The 23,486-nt window shown below is 44.5% G+C and overlaps 1 protein-coding gene across 1 annotated transcript; it reads left to right on the top strand.

Moving 5' to 3' along the window:
- The first annotated feature begins 952 nt into the window (after positions 1–952).
- CMTM6 (CKLF like MARVEL transmembrane domain containing 6) lies at positions 953–23,250 on the top strand. The gene is made up of 4 exons (XM_043886139.1): positions 953–1,165; positions 10,953–11,129; positions 18,169–18,267; positions 20,953–23,250. The coding sequence occupies exons 1-4, from the start codon at positions 1,031–1,033 to the stop codon at positions 21,088–21,090; spliced, it is 549 nt and encodes a 182-aa protein (XP_043742074.1). The 5' UTR covers positions 953–1,030; the 3' UTR covers positions 21,091–23,250.
- The last annotated feature ends 236 nt before the right edge of the window (positions 23,251–23,486 follow it).

Raw genomic sequence — 23,486 nt, 5'->3', positions numbered from 1 at the left:
GGCCTAACTTTTTTCTGGTTGGCTGGTGGTGAGGTAAGGCATTTCAGGAATCATCTTCTTCAGCTGTCTGGTTCCAGCCAGTCTGGGGTCTGTGTGCTGGTGGTCAGCCTGTAGTCACCACCCTCCACCTGCGCAGGGGTCTTAGTTCTTCCTGCAGAACAGCTCCAAGATCCGTGGTCAGATTGTTAGGGGCAGGTATTGCCTGAGGAAGAACTAGGACTGTTTAATCCCTGAACTGTTGTCTTGACTGCTTTTGTTTCTGCATTTCTCACTTCCTTAATTAGTAATTGCTTGAATCTGCTCTTTGGAACTCAGGGAAGGCCTAGGAGATTTAAAGCCTTTTTCTAAAAACAAGAAATGGGGGACATGGTTCAAGAAGGGAGGCTTTTGTACCTGGGAGGGCTGGATTCCAACTTCAGTTTTCTCATCTGTAAAATTAATGTAATGACAGTACCTACGTTATATTGTTGTGGAGAAAGTACGTGTGCCTGGCATGTGAATTGATCAGCTTTGGTTGCTAAATTATGATTACCTTCCTTGATGAGGTTAAGTTCACACAAAGTTAATATATGGTACTATGGCATCAGTTTTGACACGTAAGCCTGAAAGGAATTCAGAGAAGCAGGAGGGAGCAATCCTGAAAGTCCTTTGAGATAACCTGTAACATTGAAAATGAAATTCTTTTTTTCCCTTGCTCTGCAAGGCCCGTACATTGTCTGGCTTCTGCCTGCCTCTCCAGCCTCACCTCCTCTTTTTCTCCCTTGCTCAACCTGGCCACAGCAGCCATTTCAGAGGGAGCCGGGACGTTTGCGGTCCCCAGGACGTTTGCACTTGCTGTTTATGTTCCCCAGTCTCTCCCGAGATTTTTACGAGAAGAGAGGTAAGGCCTCGCGGCAGGGGGCGGGGCGGGGCGGGGCCTGGGCGGAGTCTGCCGGAAGTGGGGCGGAGGCCCAGGAAGTGACGGCCTACCCCGCCGAGTCAGTGGAGTCGGGGGCACCAGCCGCGGCCTTGCGTTCCCGGGCTCTGGGCGATGGAGAACGGGGAGGTCTACAGAGCCACCACCGAGGCGCACCCGGGCCCTGGCAGAGGCCCCCGGAGCGGCCTCGCCGCCTACTTCACCCTGAGCCGGCTCACGGGGTTCCGGCGACTCAAACTGCTGGAGCTGGTGAGTCCGCGGCCGGGTTGGGCGAGAGGAGGCAGCGAGCGGCGCTCTGCCTGCTGCTAAGAGGCGGCCGTTTCCACATCCCCAGTTCCTTCCCTCTCCGCCCGGGGAGGGGCCGTTCCCCACGGGGGAGTCCGCCGGCGCTCCCTCCTCCCGGGTCCCTCGAGGGCCGGCCCCCGACCCCCGCCCGCCCGCCCGGGTGTTCTGGGACCACCCAGCGTTTTGGGCGGGCGCAGGAAATGCGTCGGAGACCCAAGCCAGCAGCCTAACCGTTTCCTGCTCCTGTGTAGTGACCTTTGGCTCTTCTCCCTGCTGTTACCCTGCATTATCTCCCAAAGTGTCCGTATTTGGGCCACAAAATGCTTTTTTATCTTTCTCTGGTTCTTGCGGTTTTCCTGGTGTGAACCCAAGGGGGCAGTTACATTTGTTGGACAGAGTGTTCCGATACTACGCGAGGCGTAGAGAGAGATGTGTCTAGTAAGTTGTCGTTAAGAAGTTTTAGTACTAACTGGAAAAGAATTCCTTCTAAGTGAGCAGTGTGTGTACCAAATACAAAGTCAGAAGGACAGCTTTTTGTGTGAAGGGAAGCAGGCCGAGGGCATTCTCTTTCAGGGACACTGAGTTTCAATTTGCTTTAGGCGTTGGTTAAGGACCTTAAATCTACTAGTGAAAATACCAAACCATCTTTGAAATTTAAATTTTCATTCAGATCAAATGCACATTGAGCTCCTTTGTTCTGTTTTAATGAACGATGAGTAACATTTCCTGCAAAAGGAAAAATCAGACTGTTTAGAATGTTTCTGGGTTGGTTTGGTTTTTGAATCATCCCCAGTGAAAACAGCCAGTTGGTTTTTTTTGGAAGATCTTAAGTTCTTAGAAGTCAGATAACCAGAACGTACGTTCTTAGAACTCAGATGACCTACTTTCATTGAAAATAAAAATTGCAAAAAAAAAAATAATAATAACATAGCTTTTTAGCCCCCCCCCCCCCCCCCCCCGCATCACTTCTGGGAATAGCTGGGAAGTCACTTGGAAGCAAGTGACAGTATGGCCCAGGAGGGTCGGCCTGTGTCTCCCTTTAACTGCTTGCTGGCAGCCTTTCTATTCCTACAGTGTCCTCAGCCCCCTCCTGCCTTTGTTCTTCTGCATAAGCGGATCCTCCTACCCAAGAAGGGCTTCCTTCTGCTCTTCCTGTTCTCAGCTCTTGCATGACTTTTGGATGTCAGCTGTGTTTCTCTGCCTTAGAGTTAAAATGGTTCTATATAAGTAGAAGAATTATTTGGAACAGGAAAGAGGTAATATTCATTCGAAGCACTCTCGCTGTTCAAAAGACATCGTCAGTATTGGTCTGTTCCCCTTTAAATCTCTACAGTTGCCTTTCTTTTTTCTTTCCAATGAGAACTGGCAAATCTAAAGTAAAGTTTCTGATTGCCTTATTTATAGTTTAATAAACTAGTTCCATATCTTCTGAATAGAATGCAGCCATAAGTTTGGATGGTAGACTTTTTGCTTGGAGAGAAGGGGGAGAATGAGTTTGCCTTGTGGGGATTGTTAGACTATTCCTGCATGTTCTCCATCATCCATAAGGAGAAAGAGCAAAAGAATGAAAATTAATGTCTCTTCTTGAAATCCATTTGTTTGTTTATGGTGAACCTGTCCCATCCTTTTCACTTTGTTTTGGCCTCACCTTGCGGCTTTCAGGATCTTAGTTTCCTGTCTAGGGATTGAACCCTTGTCCTCGGCAGTGAAAGCTCAGAGTTCTAATCCCTGGACTGCCAGAGAATCCCCTTGTTTACAGGGGATTTTATGATATTACGTTTTCTTTAACATAGATTTAGAAAAATATTTCTTCAGTATTGCCTTTCATTCTAATGGTTGTCTTTTTGTTTCTGCTTTGTTGGTTTTAATGTCTTACATCTTCACAACAATAGATTTCTCCAGAAAGTCCCAAGAAAGTTTTATATGGAGTAAATGAAAATTCAGCCAGCCAGGGGTGAGTTGAATTTGCCTCAACTCAAACTCTGCCTTTAGGTTGTTTTCTTTAGATAAATTATTTTTTAATCAAAAAGAGTTGGCGAGCTACAAGAAGGAATAACTGAAGTGGAGAAACCCATAATCAAAAAAGACGAGGTACTTTAACAAGGGACCTGCAAGCCCGAGATCATTTTACTCAAAATACAGTGCATTTCTGTGTTCATTATTCTAGACCCATAAATCATACCAGATTCTCAAAAACCCCAAAAGAGAAATGCCTTATTCTGAAATTTAACAAACCAGACACTGTGTACTTAGGAAATTCATAGAGTCCTGGGAGGTGGGATTGGGTCTCCTCTGAGGTTCTTTCCAGCCTTAAGGTTTTTACAGTCTGGGGCTCTGCAGGTTGTGTGTGCCAGAACAGATCCGAACACCCGGGGTGGAGAGCGGCACCTGCAAACGGAAGGGGCGGCTAGAGAGAAAACGGCATGACTGGCTCTTGAGTTACATACTCTGGGAGTTAGAGGGCTGTATCTGCCGTTCACGTGTGACCTCAGTTTTGTCAAAGGCTTGTCCGTCCACCCTTGCAGAGCTGAAGAGGAAACGGGAGACTCGGCGGAGAAGGTACCGTAAGGCGGCATTGCAGTTCGCGGTCCATGCAGTCACTTTAGTAGTTTATCCTATCCCTAAGGTTGGTCCTTACGCAGGTACTTTGTGAGGTTTTTGTTGTTACTGTTATTTTTTGAGGCAGGTTTTTGTTTGTTTGTTTGTTCTTGGCTTTACGAGGAGAACTGACCTTTTTGGCAGCCAAATTCCTTGCTAGTAAACTGGTGTAGTGATCTAACTACGTATGATATAGTCTCTGTCACAAACAAGCATTGTGTTTATAGGACCAGCTGAATGTCCTGAAGGCTGCATAGTACTATGATTATAATGACTTCAGGCAAGCAGTTTGGTTTAGAATTCACCAGTGATTTAAATGTATTAGATTGTGAATAGTGTTATTTTGTAAGTGCCAAGAAACAAATCACTTTGAAGCCGTTTATCTTGGTGCTCTTTTCATGACTTAAATGTGAAAATTGATACATACTAAATTGAAGCGCTTTGTTTTTACCTTGAAGAAGATCCATAATGTCAGCAAATCTGAATCTTTGTGAGTAAATGTTTGCTGAACGCACGGGAGGCTTAGCCTGACTACAGGCCGACACATTTGTTTACGTGAACCTTACATATCACTACAAGGTTTTTAAAGTGAGTTTAGTAATTCACAGAATAAAAGAATTGTGTAAATGGAGCCTTACAATTAATGCAAACATTAAAAAGTTCTTTTATGAGAAATTTTTTGGCGGTAGACTGTTCAGTGATGGAGAATTAGTGTTTAGCGTGGTAACTGTTAATTTTAGGGAAGACTGAAGTTTCAGAAAGGGTAGTGAAACTGAAATGGAGAGACAGAGGAGTCATTCTCTGAATGTTGAAGTCACCAGAACGGTAAGTGCATCTTTAGTCACTAAGACTTCCCAGATGTGTTGACTCTAGCATGGTGGTTTTAATGTATGACTTAACAGGAAAAAGGGAAATGCACAGACCTCTAGTTGTAACTTCAAAAACCCAGATGACAGACAGATCCTACACAAACACATCCAGTCGAAAGATGAGCTTAATAAACAGTGCTTTAGGGGGAAAAGAGTACAGAGTGGGAGTCGGGTATGTGGCTAACTTGTGAGTTAAGTCTGTCAGGGGTTTGAGCCCTCAGCTGTGAACAGAAGGGTGGGAGGCCCTGTTCTCCAAGGGCCCTGCCCACTCTTAGCAGATCAGTAATGCCCTTAGTTACGTTTGATACACTTTTATATCATTAGAAGCAGCCATGCTGGGCATGTGTACCCTGTTAGGTGCTTAGCCTAATAATCAGTAAGCAGCATTCAGTGTGATGCTGTCATGCTGTTGGGAGCAAGACTGTCTACCAGAAAGTAATCACGGAGCCTCTGAACTTAGGGGCTGCGCTCACCATCATATCCTTACCTCGTTCAGTGACCTTGTCGCTTTTCCTGTCTTCAACCACTTAGGTATTTAATGCTGGTGACCACACATTTCTTGAAGTTCTTCCCTTACTTTCACTTTTTCTTCTTTAATACAAAAAAGTGTCTACTTACAAACAAATAAAAACATAAATATATACATTATATATATGAGATTAAAACAAGTCACACTTCAGGCCTCATCAACACACTCTGCTGCCTCACTGCTGGATTAACAGTTTGGAGTGTGTGTACTTGCTTTTTAAGGCGTTTCCCTGAGACATGTTCAACTTCCCGGCCTTGCTCTTCTGCTGTCAGTTGCCCTGGTCCCTCCTCCGCTCGGGCTGTGACGTTCTTCAGGCTCTCCCAGCCCTCCACCCCTCCTGTCTGCTAACCAACAAAACCAGACAGGCAGTTCCTGCATCTGAAAGTCCATCCTCTCTGGCAGGATCATCACATAACCACACTCGGCTCCGTAATCATTTACCTCATCCCTCCCCATCCAGTTGGGTCAGTTGCCTTGTTACCCTCTTGGCTGCCCTGCAAATCCTCACTGGTCTGATTCTGTTCCCTTTGTGCCACACCCAGAGTGCCCTCTGCCTGTCCTGATCCTGGGTCTGTCTTTTCACACATCCTTCTGTGGCTACTATTAATCCAGGTGGATCTGAACATTTTCCTGAATTTATACCAAATGCTCAAGTATGAGATATAAAATTATTGTTTTCTTATTTTTTTTCCTTATACATAGGTTTTAAAAGTGAAAGTTGCTCAGTCATGTCCAACTCTTTGCAACCCTGTGGACTAAATACAGTTCATGGAATTCTCCAGGCCAGAATACTGGAGTGGGTAGCCTTTCCCTTCTCTAGGGGATCTTCTAACCCATGTCTCCCGCATTGCAGGCGGACTGTTTACCAGCCCCACATTGCAAGCAGACTGTTTACCACCTGAGCTACAAGGGAGTCCATACATAGGTCTTATTGCTCTGTTACTACATGTTCCTACACATATGACAATGGTGGATACATAATGCTCAACACACTTTAAAAATAAATTTGAACTTGAGATGTAACTGACTGGTTAGTTTCGTGTGTACCGATGCGACACTTGTATAGCCTGTGAAGTGTCCCCTTGTCTTGTGTGGGAGACCGTACAGAGCGGCTGTTGCCCTTGCAGTTGAGTCGCTCCGTCGTGTCTGACTCTGTGACCTCATGGCTTGTACCCCGTCAGACTCCTCTGTCCGTGGGATTCTCCAGGCAACAATACTGCGGTGGGTTGCCATGCCCTCCTCCAGGGGATCTTCCCAACCCAGGGATCGAACCAACATCTCCTTCATTGCAGGCAGATTCTTGACTACTAAGCCACCAGGAAGCAGAGAGAGCTGTGGGAGATTTTAAAGGAAGCTCAGTATTAACAGAGGTGGGGAGTCAGGAGTTTTCATACCGAATATAACTTATAGTGCTAATTTCTTGGCCTTTAACTGGGAATAGGAACTAGTAAATAGCCAAGCTTGACATAGTACCCCTTCCTTCTCTCGGATGTCCATGCTGAACCCGCCTCCTGATAGAGCCCTAAGGTTTAAAGTCGGTAAGAACGCCTCCTTTGAGGAGTTTGGAAGAGGGCTTATAATGACTTGTCTCTGATAGGTTCTGGCCCAGCTGGTTCCTGCACTTTTCTTGGGGAGAGTAGATAAGTGGTCTGTATCTACTGTAGATAGGATTTTATTGTCTTAGGGACACTGATGAGTGTTCCCGATAATCTCCTTCTTGTAACAAGGATGGTTCAAGAGCTGCTGTTCTCCGATCTCAATGAGTGCTAGGCTCATATCTTCTCACAGTTAATTTCATACAACTTAGATATATCCTGAAGATTTCTTGTAGAGAAACTCCTAACATTCAGGTAAGATTTAACATAGCAGAGAACAAAAGAAACGGAGTTTTAGACATTTGGCACTTACTACACTCTAGACATTAAAAGCCCTTGTAATTACAGGAGAGGAAGTTCCTTACACAGTAACTTTCTGGGACTTGTCTAGGTGTGTTGCTTTGTCTGTGGTGCCATGACTGGGAACGCCTCACCTAACATCTGTCTGATATGAGGAAGTTGTTTGGGATCTTCTGGACTGTTTTATGCCTCATTAACTTACAGGAAATCACAGCAAAATAGGATCTATTTTCATCCTTACGTGCTTTCTTTTCTGTTGTGGGCACATGTGAATTTTGTATGGCCAGTAGGAGGGGGGAAATCCCTTAGAGGCTTCAGTGCTAATTTAGATTTGTTTTTAAACTTGTTTAAAATAATCATAGTATCACAGGAACTTGCAAAGAAACACGTGAAGGGAGGTCCTTTGCGTTCACACATGTGTGTGTTCATGTACCTCTGTGCTGTTGTATCGAGTGTAGCTTCCTTAATCATAACCACAGCCAAGACCCAGCACTGTCCCATTACCATGTAGCTCCCTCATGTCCTGGCCACCATGGATTAGTTCTCCATCTTGAAAAGTTGTGTTATTCTGTGAATGCAATCATGCTGTATGTAACCTTTTGAGATTGGATTGTTTTCACTTTATAGAATTCTTTGGGGATTCATCAGATTGTTGCATATATCAAGTTTCTTTTTATTGCTAAGAGTAGTATTCCATGGTATGGATACCACAGTTTGCTTAACCATTGAAGGACACCTGGAGTGTTCAGAGTTTGGGACTCTGATGAATAAAATGTTGAGAACATTAACGTATCAGTTTTTGCAGGAATGTACATTTTCTGGACCAAGAAATGAGCAGATTGTAGGAATGCAGTTCCTGGGTCATATGGCAGTTGCCTGCTTAGTTTTTAAAGAAATTGCTAAACGGTTTTCCAGAAAGGCTGTATCAAGGACCTCTGCTTTGATGAAAATGTTTTGTAGGATAAAGCTATTCTGAAATTGCACTGTTGATTCTGGTAGCAGTGTTATTGCCATTCATGTATCTCGTTGCACCTGCTGGCCTGAATTGAGTAGGATGACGTTTCCCAGTAGGCTTTGACTTGGGTCATCAGTCATTTCATCAGCCATCAGGTTTCAGTGCTCAGAAGGAAATTCCCTCAGCTTCCACAAAACCCACAGACTGCCCAAGTGAATCTCTGCTCCCTCTTCCTTTCTGTTTGTAGAGCAGCATTAGCCCCACACCTTGAGCCCTGAGTCCTGCTTTTAGAGATCCTCTCTTCTTCCTATTGAGATATCTCACAGGCTTCTAAGCATTTAAACGTGCTCAGTTCTCTGTCTTGAAATGCCCTTCCCTTTGAGCTCATCCACCACTGCCCTCCACCCGGCCACGTGGAGCTGCACTTGGTGACTGGGCCGTCTGTTGCCCGGCCTCAGCCCTCACTGCCCGAGGACGGCGCTGGAGCGTGAGCTGCCCTCACAGAGCTCGCTGAGGCGGCCCTGTCACTCAGGCTCTCGCAGCGTTCCGGTATCGCTCTTACCTGGCCTCTGAGGAGCATTCAGCACTCTTGGTGCTGGTTCTGTGTTTGGCTGCGCCACACGGCAGGCCTGGGATCTCAGTGCCCTGACCTCGGGGATCAAACCCATGCCCCCTGCATTGGAAGCACGGAGTCTCAACCACTAGACCACCGGGGAAGTCCACAGTCAGCACTTCTGATAACTTGCTCTGCATAGAAACCCTTTTTCTTGATCTGCTACCCTCTGGATGCTGCTCCTAACTGTCCTATGCTCGTATCTCCTCTTTGGGGCTTCCCTGCTGACTCAGGCTGTAAAGAATCTGCCTGCAGTGGAGAAGCAGGTTCGATCCCTCGATCAGGAAGATCTCCTGATGAAGGAAATGGCAACCCACCCCAGTACTCTTGCCTGGAGAATCCCATGGATGGAGGAGCCTGGCAGGCTGCAGTCCCCGGGGTCCCAAGAGTCGGACACGACTGAGCAACTGAATCAGCACCGGCAGCCCCCTCTGTCGAGCCCCCCAGTCTTGGGGTTCATCACAGTTCTGCCATGGGCCAGCGTTCCCAGCTCTGGGTGATCTCCCACGTGTTGGCTCCACCTCAGATGCGTCCTCTGAGCTCCAGACCCATATATCCTTTTGCCTTAGGCAGCACCTAACTCCTCCATAGACCACTCATTTACAGCATGTTTAAAATGAATTGTTCCTCTTCCCAGCACTCTTGCCTCTTAAAAAGCAGACCGACTCTTCTTTCTGCAGTGAGGCATCAGTGTGTGAGTACCTCATCACACAACAGTGGGAGCTCTGTTAAAACCCACCTACATTTAATTGAGTTGTCGAATTAGCCAGACAGCCATTCACCGCAAATGCATTGGCCAGTTAAATACTGCAAGACTGAGATTGAATGTGAAAAGGAATTTTTTCTATGAAAATAAATGGGATGCTTCAGAAAGACCAAAAAATAAGTTAATAAATACTTGCTGTGGAATTAAGAGTGCGGCAACTGTGAAAGGCCAGTAAAACTAGTCTGATTCTAGAAAGAGTCAGCATGCTGCTTCTCGAGTGTCCCAGATCTTGTTCCGCTTGAAACAACATCAGTTTAGAAGTGGCAGTCATAAATGATGGAGGTGATTAATGAAGCAGACACGGAGGGGAATTCCAGCCAGGCGCACTCGCAAAGAACAGGCCCACTTGCAGAGACTGGTGAATGAATAAACGTGCCTTTCTGTGTTAAAGTGTTTAAGCACATGCGTGTTATCTTGTTTCCTCTTCTGTCTGTATTCATCCTGTCAGCTCAGGGCTTCTCCATCATCAGGGGTTTGACTTTCGTCCATTACAGCTACCCTGTTCATCTTTCCCTTCATTTCTGGCACCAGCTTCTCGACTGGATGGCTACCCCCTGTTCTGCCCTTTTCCCCATCCCTTTGCTGTCTTGTAGCTAGAAAGAACCACTAAAACATAAGCCTGATCATGTCGCCCTTTGAGTTAAAAACCCTTAAAATTCAGAGTCCTTACACCAGGAAAAGCAGGCGTCTGTTTATTCACACACTTAACTTTTGACTGCGCGGGTCTTCCTCGCTGGGTGTGCTGCGCGCTCGTTAGAGCGAGCGGGAGCTGCTCTGGCTGCGGGGCATCACTGCTCGTTGCGGCGGCTCCTCTTGTTGCAGAGCGCGGGCCCTGGCCGCAGCAGTAGTTGTGGCTCATGGGCTTTTAGCTACTCCGCAGCATGTGGAGTCTTCCCGGACCAGGGGTCGAACCTGTGCCTCTGCGTCGGCGAGCAGGTTCTTAGCCCTGGACTGCCAGGGACGCCCCCGGAGGCACTTGGAGAGTCCCCTGCGTGCCCCCCACTGTCACGTCGCCCTCTCTGCGGCATCCCCTCCCCTCCACCTGGACAGGGCCCAGCCCCTGTCGCGGTTCGGGGGTCGTGGGCGCCGTGTGTGGCTGGGGCGGGCCGGTGCCGGGCTCCGTCATCTCCAGGTCTCCTGTGCACCGCTCCTCTGCCTGAGCCCGTGCCCCAGTCCCTTACCGCCCCAGCCCCAGGCTGACTGCAGCCCTCCTGGTCTCAGCGTTCCTGTAGGAAGCCCTTCCTGAACCCGGGTTGAGTGCCTGTGCCGTGTGCTCTTAGGACCGGTCCTGAATGTCTCCTGTTCTGGCACTCAGCATATAGTAACTACTTTTTCATAGTAACTATTTTCTGTGTACTTGGATTCCCTTCAGGGCATCTGGACTGAGTTCTGTGTGGATAGATCGGGTTCATTGACTAATCTTGTTCGCCAGGTCTCCACTCAGCAAATGTTTGGGTGAACAGATGGCATTCTCTGAATTCTGTGGGTCTCCCTGACAAGTTAAGCCGGTGTTGCTTCTCCCGTAGGTGCTGTCTCTCCTGGCCTTCATCTGTGAGGAGGTGGTCTCGCAGTGCACCTTGTGTGGGGGACTCTACTTCTTTGAGTTCGTCAGCTGCAGCGCCTTCCTGCTGAGCCTGCTTATACTGATCGTGTACTGCACGCCGGTGTACGACCGAGTCGATCCCGCGAAAGTCAAGTCATCGGTAAGCACGAGAAAACATAATCCCTGTGACAAGGAGGTAGATGTTTTTGGACCTTGTGCAGTTGTATTATTCACGGTAATAGTGCTTTCACAACCCTATCAGGAAGAGACACCCTCCATTGTTTCAGGTCTGCCTCCAAGCAGCCTGCTTTTCTGTGCCAAATGGGACGGTTGGGGAGGGCGAAATTAGTGACAGACACTGCCAGTAATTTACAGGTATTGGTGGTTTAATCTGATTCACATTAGGTATTTTTTAAAAACTAGGAATTTTGTCATTTTTGATTTCTCACATTTCAGAGTGTGGGTTTTTGCAGTTCTGCACTGTGCCTGTTTTAGGTCAGGCACTGTGCTGAACATAAGATGGAGTGATGAACTAATGTGACAGGGTTCGGAGCCTTTAAGCAAAACAGCATGTAATTCTACCTATTTTGTTTTGGTTTTATTATGAAAGAAAGTTGTCTCTGAGTGAATTTAGAAGGTACTTGTTAAATTCATTATTTAGAAGTAACCCTTTTAATAAAAGTAGAGGGGGCAATTTTATATTCACAAAATTAAGAGATGTATAACTTTCTAAAGACTTAGTCTGACCCTCAGTTTTTCTTTTAGTATGGATTTGTGAGATGACAGATGAGCTAATTTACAGAGTTACTGCATTTAAGAAAGAAAAAATCAAACAGTTTACTTCGGTAGCATTCAGGTTCTCAAGAGTGGTTTATAAGGAATTGTAACTAGCAGGGTTGATTTATGAAATTCACAGTTTTGAGGAGAAAGATAAAAAAACAGAGTAAGTTTTAACTATTAAAAATAAGATAATAGGATAAATACAAACCAGTTAAGATTTTATTATTGTTTTAATGAGAAGCAAGCTTTGGGTCCTATGTTGATAATATACCTAAGATTTACTTTTTTCTGTATACCCTTTTGTACCATAAGAATCTGTTACCTTTTTTTTTTGCATTTTAAAACTTTTATTGAAGTGTAGTTGACTTACAGTGTTAATTTCTGCTCTACAGCAGAATGATTCAGTTACACACATACACGCACAGTTCTTTTTCATATCCTTTCCCACTATGGTTTATCACAGGATACTGGATCTATTTCCCTGTGCTATACAGTGGGACCTTGTTCATCCATCCTATATATACCAGTTTGCCTCTGCTAACCCACACTCCCAATCCATCCCTCCCCCACCCTCCTCCCACGGGGCAGCTACCCATCTGTTCTCTGTGTCTGGAGTCTCTTGCATAGGTAGGTTCATTTGTGGCCATATTTTAGATTCCACCTATAAGTGATATGGTATTTGTCCTTCTCTTTCTGACTGACTTGACTTAGGAAGATTAATCCATTTATTTTGCGGCAAATTGTATAATTTCATTCTCTTTATGGGGTCACATTTCATTGTGTGTATATAAACATATACACACACACCACATCTTCTTTGCCTGTTCATCTGTTGATGGACATTTTAGGTTGTCTCCATGTCTCGGCAACAATAGTGACGCTGTGTACTCTGGGGTGCATGTGTCCTTTCAAATGGCAGCTTTGTCTGGGTTTGTGCCTAGGAGTGGGATTGCAGGGTCTTGTGGCAACTCTCTAGTCTTTGAGGAGCCTCCATGCTGCTGCACGTCAAGGCTACACCCATGTGTCCCTACCACCCGCGTCAGGGCTCACCTCTGGCCTCCCTGCTCCGTCTCGGTGATCTGTGTGCGTCTGTTTTTCTGCCAGAGCCACGCTGTGCTTGTTCCAGTTTCCATTGGGGCACAGCCGCCTTACAGCGTTCCTACTGTGGAGCACAGTGCGTCAGCTACATGTATACATTCAGCCCCTTGTGTGTGGGCTTTCTTCCAGCTTCGGTCACCAGAGAGCACTGCATACTACACATAGGTTCTCACTGGCTATCTGTTTCATACACAGGATCAGTAGTGTACATGTATCAATCCCAACCTCCCACTTCACAGAAATGTTTGATTTTTTAATCTGTATACTAGCTTACCTAAGTGATTTACTTTCAGATCACGATTTTCTTTCCTGTAGATTCTTAAAATTCGTTTATGTTTAGAGACGACTCTTCAATATTTTCCTTAGGATGGGTTTAGTATTGCTGTATTGTTCTAGTTTTTAGTTGTTTGGGAGATTCTTTGTTTCAATAGAGTATCTCGGGTTGCGGATTTTTCCCTTTCAGGACTTTGAATGTATCTTGCCATTCCTTTCTGGCCTGCAGAGTTGCTGTAGAGAAGTATGTCTTGGTGTAGGTCTGTTTGGGTTTACCTTGGTTGGGACTTTTCTCTGCTTCCTGTACCTGGATATCTGTTTCCTTCTTTAGATTTGGGACGTTTTCAGCCATAATTTATTCAAATGCATTTTCAGTCCCTTTTTCTCTTTCTTCCCTTTTTTGAATTCCAATTGTTCACAGATTGGCATGCTTTATATTATCCCATAGGGGTCTCATATTGCTTTCCTTTTTTTTTTTTTTTAATTTGGCTTTATGTCTGCTGTTCTGATTGAGTGATTTCCATTATTCTATCTTCTAGGTCACTTAATTGTTCTGCATTTTTCATTCTATTATTCACTACTTTTAGGTCAACTTTAATCTCAAGAAATGAATTCACTAAATTTTTCTTGGTTCCCTTTTTAGTTTCTAGTTCCTTTTCATAGTAATCTGCATTTCTATCAGTAGTCCTCAATTTCTTCACTGTTTTCATTATCTCCTTTTTGAACTTGCCATGTATTAGACTGAAGAAGTCTGTTTTGTTGTTTCTTCTTTCAGGGGATTTCTCTTGATCTTCTAATTGAGAGTGGTTCCTCTGCTTCCTCATTTTACTTGTATTTCCCTTGCTGTATGCATTTAGGAGAAGCAGTTATCTGCTGTGGTTTTGGAGGGCTGTTTTTACGTGGAAGCGCCCTTGTGTGGCCCTGTTGACTGCTGCTGGGGGCGGGGGCTGCTTTCAGCGCGGACGCCTGCCCCGGCTTTGCTCAGCATCTGCTCGCCGTCCTGCCCTTGCTGGGAGGTGTGACTGGCGTGACCGGCACGTGCAGTGGGCTTCGGGCGGGGCCTCCTTGCTCGGGTGGTCACTGGCCTGTCGGGGGCCAGGTGTGTGCCCTAGCTGTTGAGTAGAAGTTCTCGGATGTGCTTCTGAGTTGTGCTGCAAGGTGGGGGGGATGGGAGCATCCCCACTGAGCCTTCCTCAGAGCGGTTCTCAGGTGAGTCTGCTCACCTGGCACCTGTTAGGAAGCTCAGACGTGCTGTGGTCAGCTCTGCCCTCACCCCATCTCAGCCTTGGGACGGCCACCAGTTGGCCCTGGGGTCCTTGTGGCCTGGCCACCAGCCCAGCTCCACTGAAGTCAGGCTCCAGGACCACAGGAGTGGGGCCCCGGGACCTGCTGTGGGGCTCTGGAGGGGCTCAGGCCCTGGCCCTGTGTGCACGTGTCCAGGAAGCCCCCACTGCTCAGGCTGCATCTGTCAGCCGCGGGAGGACCCGTGGTCCGCACGATGTTCTGTGGGTGCGGAGTTGACACAGCTGCCAGCAGAGATGGACGCTGGCGGCTCCCGGAGCTGTGGGGAGAGACCGCGGTCCTGCTCCTAAGCCGCATGGCCCCTGGGTCCAGCTGGGGTTTCAGCTCCGCCTCTGTGCATGGACAGCCTGCTGGTATTTGTTCCCCGGCACCTGCCAAGGCAGGAGCCCCTGAGGTTGTGGCTGGAGCACACACCGGCCCCTTCGGGCCGTCTCTGTGCAGCCAACAGCGGTCCTGTCCGCGGGCCTGCCCTCTAGACTCCGGAGGCCAGCACCCAGCCTCCGCCTGGACGAGTTTACCCGGGCCGAGGCGCGCAGGGTGGCGGCCTGGACCGCGTGTGCGGGTTTGGCTCCTCTGCAGCTCCCTGTCTGTGCTGGCTCATCTCCTGGCCAGGGAGGTGGCTTCCCACACTCTGAGAACCTTTCCTTTTTCCAGCTCCTCCCAGGGGTACAGGTCCCATTCTGCTGCTTTTTTCCCCCTTTCATCCTGCCTGTCACTTGGAGATCATTCTTGTCCTTTCAGGGGTTTGAGGCCTTCTGCTGGTGTTCAATAGGTGTGCTGTGAGAATCGTTCCATTTGTCATGTATTTGTGGGAGGAAGCAAGTTCCATGTCCTTCTATCCCACCATTTTGATTGGCTACTGTCTGTTAAAATAATTCTTTCTAGCATGAAATATTGCCATTTGCAGTAACATGTTACTGGACCTAGAGAATATTATACTATGTCAGAGAAAGACAAATACCATATGATATCACTTACATGTGGATTCTTAAAAATACAAAAGAATATATATTTACAAAACAGAGAAAGCGAGCTTGTGGTTGCCACAGAGGTGAGGAGGAGAGGAGGGGCACATTAGGGATGCGGGGTTAAGAAACTATCCATAAAACAGAGGAGCAGTAAGGATTTACTGCGTAGCACTGGGAACCACACTCAGTACCTTATAATAAACTCTAATGGAATATAATCTGAAAAAACATAATTAAATCACTTTGTATTACACCTGAAGTGAACACAAAAGGATAAAATCAGCCATACGTCAATAAATAAGTACATATATATAATGATTCTTTTAAGGTTGAAAAATGAAGCAACAAAAAAAAGTTGATACAAAACAATTAAAAAATAACTTTGAAAGTCAGGTAGAGTCTGAATCAAATCCATGAAGACTCTGATGACCACATTCATGCGTTTCTCGTCCAACAGCCAGACAGCATTACTTTCCATGAAAGTATTTCAGAAGCGTTTAGTTCTTTTAAAATACTGTTTACTTCCTGGCGGCACTGGGTCTTCGTTGCTGCCTGCCGGCCTCCTCTGGTTGCGACAGGCGGGCCGCTCTCTGATTGCAGCGCTCAGGTCTCAGTGCGGTGACTTCTGCGGGAGCGCAGACTCCAGGCGCTCTTCCCAGACCAGGGAGCGTGCCCTTGAGTTGCAGGGTGGACTCCTACCCACTGGACCACCAGGGAAGCCCCAGAAATGGTTGGTTGTGCTTAAGAACATCGATCTTTTGGACGAGAAACAATATAAATTTTCTACTCTTATGGTCAAAATAAGCAAAAGGTAGAACACTTATGACATCAAACTCCCAACCTTTAAAAAGTTATGAGTAAACACTGATTTTAAAATACTGATAAAAAAAATTAGTCACTTCATCTTAAAATAGTTTTTGTAAAATATCTTACAATATTTCTTTTGGGTCTTATAGAAAGTTTTAAACATATTTGTAATCATATAGATATTCTACTTTTCAACCAACATTGTAAGGAAGTCATGTTTCTTTGATTTAAAAGTTACTCTTACTGTCTGCTTTCTAACAAAATTGTTTTGTGTAAGGTTTTCTTTTTGAGAAAATGTTTTGAGTGTATAGTGGTTGTGGTGTCTAGGGTGGAACAGTAATCTTTTTGAAGAGAGAATCTTTTCTGTCCCATTACATCAAGAATAACAATAGCCAGTGTTTATGAAACATTTATTATGTATCTGACACTGGTCTGAGCGTTTTCTTGGATGAAAGAACTCTTATCTATAGAATCACCTATGAATACAATATTGTTACTACTCATTTTGCAGATGAAGAAACAAAAGCACACACTCAATAGGTAACTAATTCAGTCATGCCGCCAGGAAGGAATATTACTGGTATGTGAAATCAGGTATTCTAGCTCTAGAACCCATGTTATTGAATACTACATCCTGTCTCAAAATGAATGTCTTGTTTAAATACTTCGTGTGTACTCCAAATATTAATAGTTCTATAAGTAACAGGTTTGAAATAATAATTCAAAGGAATAGAAAAAGAGAAAAACTGCAGAAAAACACCTCTTTTAGAAGCAGAGAGAAAAATCAAGTGTTTTTTTTATAAATGTTGAACTAACAAAATAGTGAATTCTGTTTTGGGTAGTTTTATTGATAGTAGGTTTAGTGGAGAATGTGTTTGAGAAAATTCAAGAAATACCAGACTTAAAACCCTTTGGAGTGACTCATGTTTCCAGTTTCTCCTCTGAATCAAATCTGTGTGTCAAGCACCATTTGCAGTCGGCCTCTGAGAGAGCACCTCATGAGGTGATGCCCGAGAGAGCTCTTGGAAACCAGGAAGCCAGTCCAGTGCTGCAAGCTGCATTCTGATGAGCTGTGGGTGCTCCTACATGGTAGATAATCTCATGCTATTAATGCAGGCTTGTGCTGGATGACCTGGTGGGCACAGTTGAAAACAACAGGCTATACAACAAAGCTTAAGTATCTAAAAAACTATTGGCCTAACTTTATTGAGTTAATGATGGGCAGTCCTTTTGAGTCTCTTGTCCAAAGTACTTTAAAAGCAACAAAGTACTCTGAGAGAGGCCATCCTAGCATGGGTTACCTGAAAAGGAAAGAAAAATGCCTTTTTTTTTTTTTTTTTGCTGGAAGTAATATGGTATTTCATCTTATGGCTTTGATCTTTATGTCCTAAAGAAAAAGATAAACATACATGCATGTGTGTTTCATCTTATTTACTTGTAATAGTATATAATTGATTTTATATTACTTTCAGATGTAAAACCCAGCAATTCAATATTTTTATAGATTATACTCCATTTAAAGTCAGTTACAAAATAGCGGCTAATTTTCCTGTGCTGTACAGTACTTACATCTTGTTGCTTATTTTATACAAGATAGTTGGTCCCCCCACCACCTGGCCCCTCCCCTTTCCCCCCTGTCACCACTAGTTTCTCTGCATCTGTGGGTCTGTTTCAAAGTTACACACGTTGATTTTAGTTCTGAGACTCCACATACAGGTGATAATGGAGAACTATTTTTATTAAAAGATTACTATTCTGCTGTATTCTGAATATAGCCTGTGCATATTTATAGGGTGTTCCTTTACAGGGTATTTATGAAATACATATTTCAACTAACTTTTCAATAAGCTTGGTAAGTCTGAGTAAAGAAAAAAGAAGTCACTGTGTTTAAAAGTTAAAAAGTAGAACACACTTGTTTTCAACCAGCCTAACCCTGTTGTCTGTATCCCTCTGTGTTTCATGAATGTGTAGGACTTCTTTATTACTCTGGGCACAGGACTGGTACTCTTGGTGGCATCCATCATTTTCGCTTTGACACATGACAATACCATAACCGAAATTGCTGCAATTGTAAGTACCCTTTACCGTTACTTGTTTTTGTTTGCTTAAAAAGACAGCATTTGGAAAGTACTTAACAGATTATACAATAAGGGAGAGTAGTTTGTCTAACTTATTTTTTAGTGTTATTTTCAATAGAGGACCTAAAAGCAAATAAATATGATAGCCTTAAAAACCTAGAACCTGTCTTTCGAATTTGAGTTCTGTTAACAAAAATCCACTTACTCTGCCTATGAACATTATTGCTAATGGAAGTGGTAGGATTCACTGATTATCTTAAAATTTCTCCCCTTGTCAGTTCAACAAAAGCATACTTATATATCAGGTGCTGTTTTAAGTGTAGGGGATAGCAGAGGTATGACCCCAAAGCTCGGTCTAATAGAAGAGAGAGATAAGTAAACGTTTTTTTATCTGAAATCGTTGAGGGGCCAATGTTTTTTGGAATTCAGAATATTCCGGATTTTAGAAAGGCAGTAACTGTACATACACTGTATGACACACCTTTGGGCAGTCTGAGCAGCACCTTGTTATCCAACGTTAATATTTCTGCATATTAATATTATTCTGAATATTTACAGTAAAAGAGATGGGTAAGGACCAAATAGTTTTATCTTGTGTCAATTTTGAGCCAAGTAAATCATGAAACTTTTGAGTTTTTGTAGCTTTTTGAATTTCAGAATTGCAGATCAAAGATCGTGGATTTAATCGGGCCAGTGCTGTGAATATGAATAATTAACAATTAGTTAACAAGTCTTCTCACTAGTCAGCCGATTTCCAATCAATGCTTTGTTTATAACAAAACTGCAGTTGTAATTAATGGAAACATCAGCATATAGATCATTCAAACTGCTTAGAACAACTCAAAAGGCATTCAGAGAATTGGTTGGCTGTAATATCATCTACCTACTTACATGAACACAACATCTTAGTACTTAAACATGTAAAAACAAAATGGAAATAAAATTAATGCTGAACCTTGGTGCATTTTAGCAATAAAGTATTTAGCCATGGATTATACATGTACCAACTAAAGAGAAAGTCTTATGGTTAACTTCAGTTTATAGTCATTTTTGTTGCAGAAGAATATGATAAGGTGAAGCAGTAATTTCTAGTATAGAAGTGTATTACTGTAAAAATCCTGTGGAGGAAGTGAAAAGTGAAATAAAGTTGAGGAAATGTTCAGTTTATGGAGGGTGGGAAGGAGCATGTCCTCAAATTCCCAGATATGTAAAAGCTTAGTTGTGTGTTCTAATAGGTGGTGTGTTAGAATGTTACCGTGTTCAGTTTCATTGAATATGTTTTAAGAGTGGTGGTTTAAAAGCTCAGTATTTATAATATGCTTAAAATTACCTTTTACAGCTATTTAAGTATGAAAATTATATAGATTTAAATGAGTGAGGGAGTCTATTTAAAAAAAAAATTCTGATGTGAGCAAAAAAGCTAGATCATTGGGTGATATGCAGAGGGGATCCTGTATAGACCAGAGCTCTCTGAGGTAGTCGTCACAGACAAGGTGACATCTGGTCTGGCCTTTAAAGTATGGAATATGTTTGCCAGCCAAATAAGGGGACAGATGCCGCCATCAAGCCAAATAAAGACTCCAGAGGGGAAAAGGGACTTGGGTTTTGAGGGGTGGAATTGATCGTTCCACCTTGGCTGGATGTGCTGGGCACACTCCGGTGAACGAGGAAGCTCCGTTTGCTTTCCTGTGAAATGCGGCAGGATGGAGGGCTGGTGCTGGGGCGGGGGCCTGCGGCAGACGACCACCAGCTGTCACGGTGTGGGGCTGGAGCCCTAGCGCTCCAGCGATTTTCCCTTTCCGCAGAGCACTCTTTCGGCCCCCGGTCTTAAGGGGCTTGTCAGTGATGAAGCTAAATTTGAACTGTTCTTCTGTCTCTCGACAGAATTCTCAGAATGTTTGATCAGATATTAGACGCGCGCGATGAGGAAGTGACTTAAGGAAGAGGAAGTAGGTAGTGGCGCCCCGTTGCTGTGTCATTACAGTGTGACGGTGAACTGGAAAATAGTCCTTAGGTAATTGGAAAGTGTCTTCACTGTAGAGTGTTTTGCTGTGAATAACTTTTCCTTGTTGCCTAGGCGCGGTCACCTGCTCTTTTCATCTGTGGGGCAGTCTAACCCTTGCTGACCATCTTGTTTCACATCATGTAGTAGGACTTGGTTTTCATTATTAACCTTAGCTTCATAGATCGGCACTGCGCGCACACACACGACAGGATGTTGATATTTTGGGAGACTTTGACTAATGGGCATTATTCTGAAAATTTTTTTTAACTTTGCATTTTTTGATGACCTGACCTTGAATTTTTTTTTTTTTTTTTAAACTTAAGAATGGGGCTTCCCAGGTGGCACTAGTGGTAAAGAACGTGCCTGCTAATGCAGGAGACTCGAGAGACGTGGGTTCGATCCCTGGGTCAGGAAGATCCCCTGGAGAAGGAAATGGCAATCTGCTCCAGTGTCCTTGCCTGGGAAATCCATGGACCGAGGAGCCTGGTGGGCTACAGACCATGGGGTCGCGAAGAGTTGGACACGACCGAGCACACACACATGATATTAAGAATGATGTGTATAAAAGTAAATCGAGTTGTCTTGCTGTATAAAATGGGTCCAGAGTCAAGCAGGAAATGAGTGTATACTCCATAATTCCTCATGTAATCTTTGTCCCCTTTCCCTCTTCAGGTGTTTGGATTTCTAGCAAGTTTTGCATACCTGACTGACTTCTCCTTTATGCTCCGTGAAAAATGTAAGGAGCCCCAGCCGAGAAAAGGGGAGGCCGCCGTGAGGAGAGAGTGCCTCACCGAACCTTTGAACGCTTAGAGACTCGAGGGGATGGGTGTGCAAGGTTGCCGCGCGGGGTGCAGCAGCTTCCGTAGACCCTGGGTCCTTGTTAAACCGCTGATTTTTGGAGAGCAAGGCAGGACGGCAGTTTGATCAGTATTGATTGGACTGTGTATCAGTCACCATAAATAAGGCCAGAGGGCTTTAACAAAAATTTTTTTTTATAACAGTTGAAACTTGTGTCAGATGAAGTTTTGTTTTTGTTTGGAGGTAAGCAGCTGTTCCTTTAAATCACATAGCTCAGCTGATGATAAATTATTCCATCATTGTTACTAGGGTTAGCTTTCAAATTATGCTTTATAGCTGTATAAACAGCGTGATGAAGTTCATCCATTTATAAATGGTTTCACTTTTAATTTGCTTAGCTGTGACTTTGCTTTTTGATGACTAGTTACAGTTTAATGTATATTTAAGAGATCATTATTTTAAATGTTGGTCTAGGTTTTTTCCTTACACATGTAAAACCCAGGCTTTTGCCATATCTCACTCTGCCTTAAAAATTATACTGGAACATTTTAGGATATAATTACTAACTCTGAGATCTTTTATAGCCTAATAGAAAATGTATGGGAGATGCTGATATTTTACATGTTATAAAAACAACGTCAGCAACCCCATGTAAAAGTACACATAGAAAAATGGAAGAAACTGCTACCTTAACTAAGGACCAAAGATCAGATCCATGTTGCACAGTGCAGTTGAAAGCAACTGTAAAAGCAGGCCTTCACCACTCGTGTCCGAAGAGATGAGTTCATACTACGAGACAGAAAATGGTTCATTCCTTTTTGCCACACGATTATTTCTCCTGAAATTCAGCTTCTGTTCAGTGTTTTCTTTGGAGCCCATCTTATTTTAAAACCTCAACCTCTGATTTTCTATTTGAGAGCTTCCCCGCTGTCTCCTTAGCAGGATGGTCCAGGTACTGCTTCAGTACCTGCAGCGGTGGGCCTGGGGCTCTGGCTGCCTGGAGGGCAGCCTCTCCAGATGCCCGGGTCTGTCGAATTGCATAGATTCACAGAAGATCTTTAGGGTTCTTGTTCCCACACAGACATTGCCCTAGTTTCTCTTCAGAGGAGACCTTAAGAAAGGGAGTGCCCAGTTTAGCTGTCTTAGAGCCAGCCAGGGCACTTTGAATGAGACCGTTCTTAAAGGAGGTCTTTTTATAACAGGAGCTTTCTAACCAAGTGCTTCACAGGCTAGACCTTTCTTGTCCTCCTGTTAAGAGTTTTCACTCAAGACTCCAGAGTGGACTTGCGTTTCCAATGAGACAGGTTAATGGCCCCATCCTCCTCTCATTTCTCACCTGCCACTGTGTCATGGATGGGTTTCAGATACAGATGCCCAAACACAACCTCTGCTGCCGTCCTGATGCAGAACCTTATCTGCTGGTGTCAGTTTGGTTGCCGGTGGCGAAGTCACCACTGCCTGCTCGGGAGGTCATGGAACCAGCCAAGGGTGTGTGTGTGTGTGTGTGTGTTCACAGGGTGTGCGAAGTAAGGGAGGAGAGATGGCTTAGGTCTAACCTGGGCTTAGATAACCAGCTTGTGGTAGGCAGGCTCCGCTGTCCTTGGAAGTATTGTCTCCGCCCAGCAGACCACCTGGGCCCGCTCAGGGTCCCCACTCGGGAGGCTGAGGGAATGGCCTCAACAGGCCGGTGCTCAGTGGAAGCGCTCCTTGTCCCCACGTTTCACTTCACTTGTTTCATTGGTGCAGAGGGGAGCTCCTGGCTGGCCACCCAAATATACGACCTTCACTGGTATTTCAGGGCATCCTAGAACCTTTCTTCACCATTTTTTTCTTTTAAACAGGACCCACGACTAATTAGCCTCCATCTGCTATGGTAGGAGTTAGGAGTAAAAAGATCTTTGTGGTCAATAAAAATTTCAAGGAGAACGTGAAACCAAAGCCACTGTTACATAAGTAGACCTTTGAGAACGGTTCTTTTAAAAGGGAAATGGACATACAGTACAAAGATTTTATAATTGCTATACTTAAATTATGTTCTGTATGGGGGCTGGGGAATGTATTTTTACATTGTTTATAGCCAATCATTTTTATATTTAATAATTCCTGTGGGCCTTATGTGTGTCTCTGTGTCAAATTTTGTAGTCTTTTAAAATAAATCCACTTTATTGTTCATACCTTTGTAGTTGTTTGTTTACTACAGAAGCATAGTGTTTAAATGAAAGTGTTCCCCAGACTTCTAGGAGTTGGCTTTACAACGTGGGTGAGAACACTGGACTTTGGATCTGCCAGGGCGTGGGGCATGGGCAGGAAAAACGTCAGCCCATGGGCTCTCCCTCTTGTTGGAAAGTTAGAATACACATTCAGACATCTTTAGGGAACCATGTGTGAAGAGTTACAAAGGAATGTTG

This window comes from Cervus elaphus, chromosome 24 (genome assembly GCF_910594005.1).
Source record: "Cervus elaphus chromosome 24, mCerEla1.1, whole genome shotgun sequence".
In the NCBI taxonomy this organism is placed as follows: domain Eukaryota; kingdom Metazoa; phylum Chordata; class Mammalia; order Artiodactyla; family Cervidae; genus Cervus; species Cervus elaphus.
This window is presented reverse-complemented; position numbering and strand designations above follow the sequence as displayed.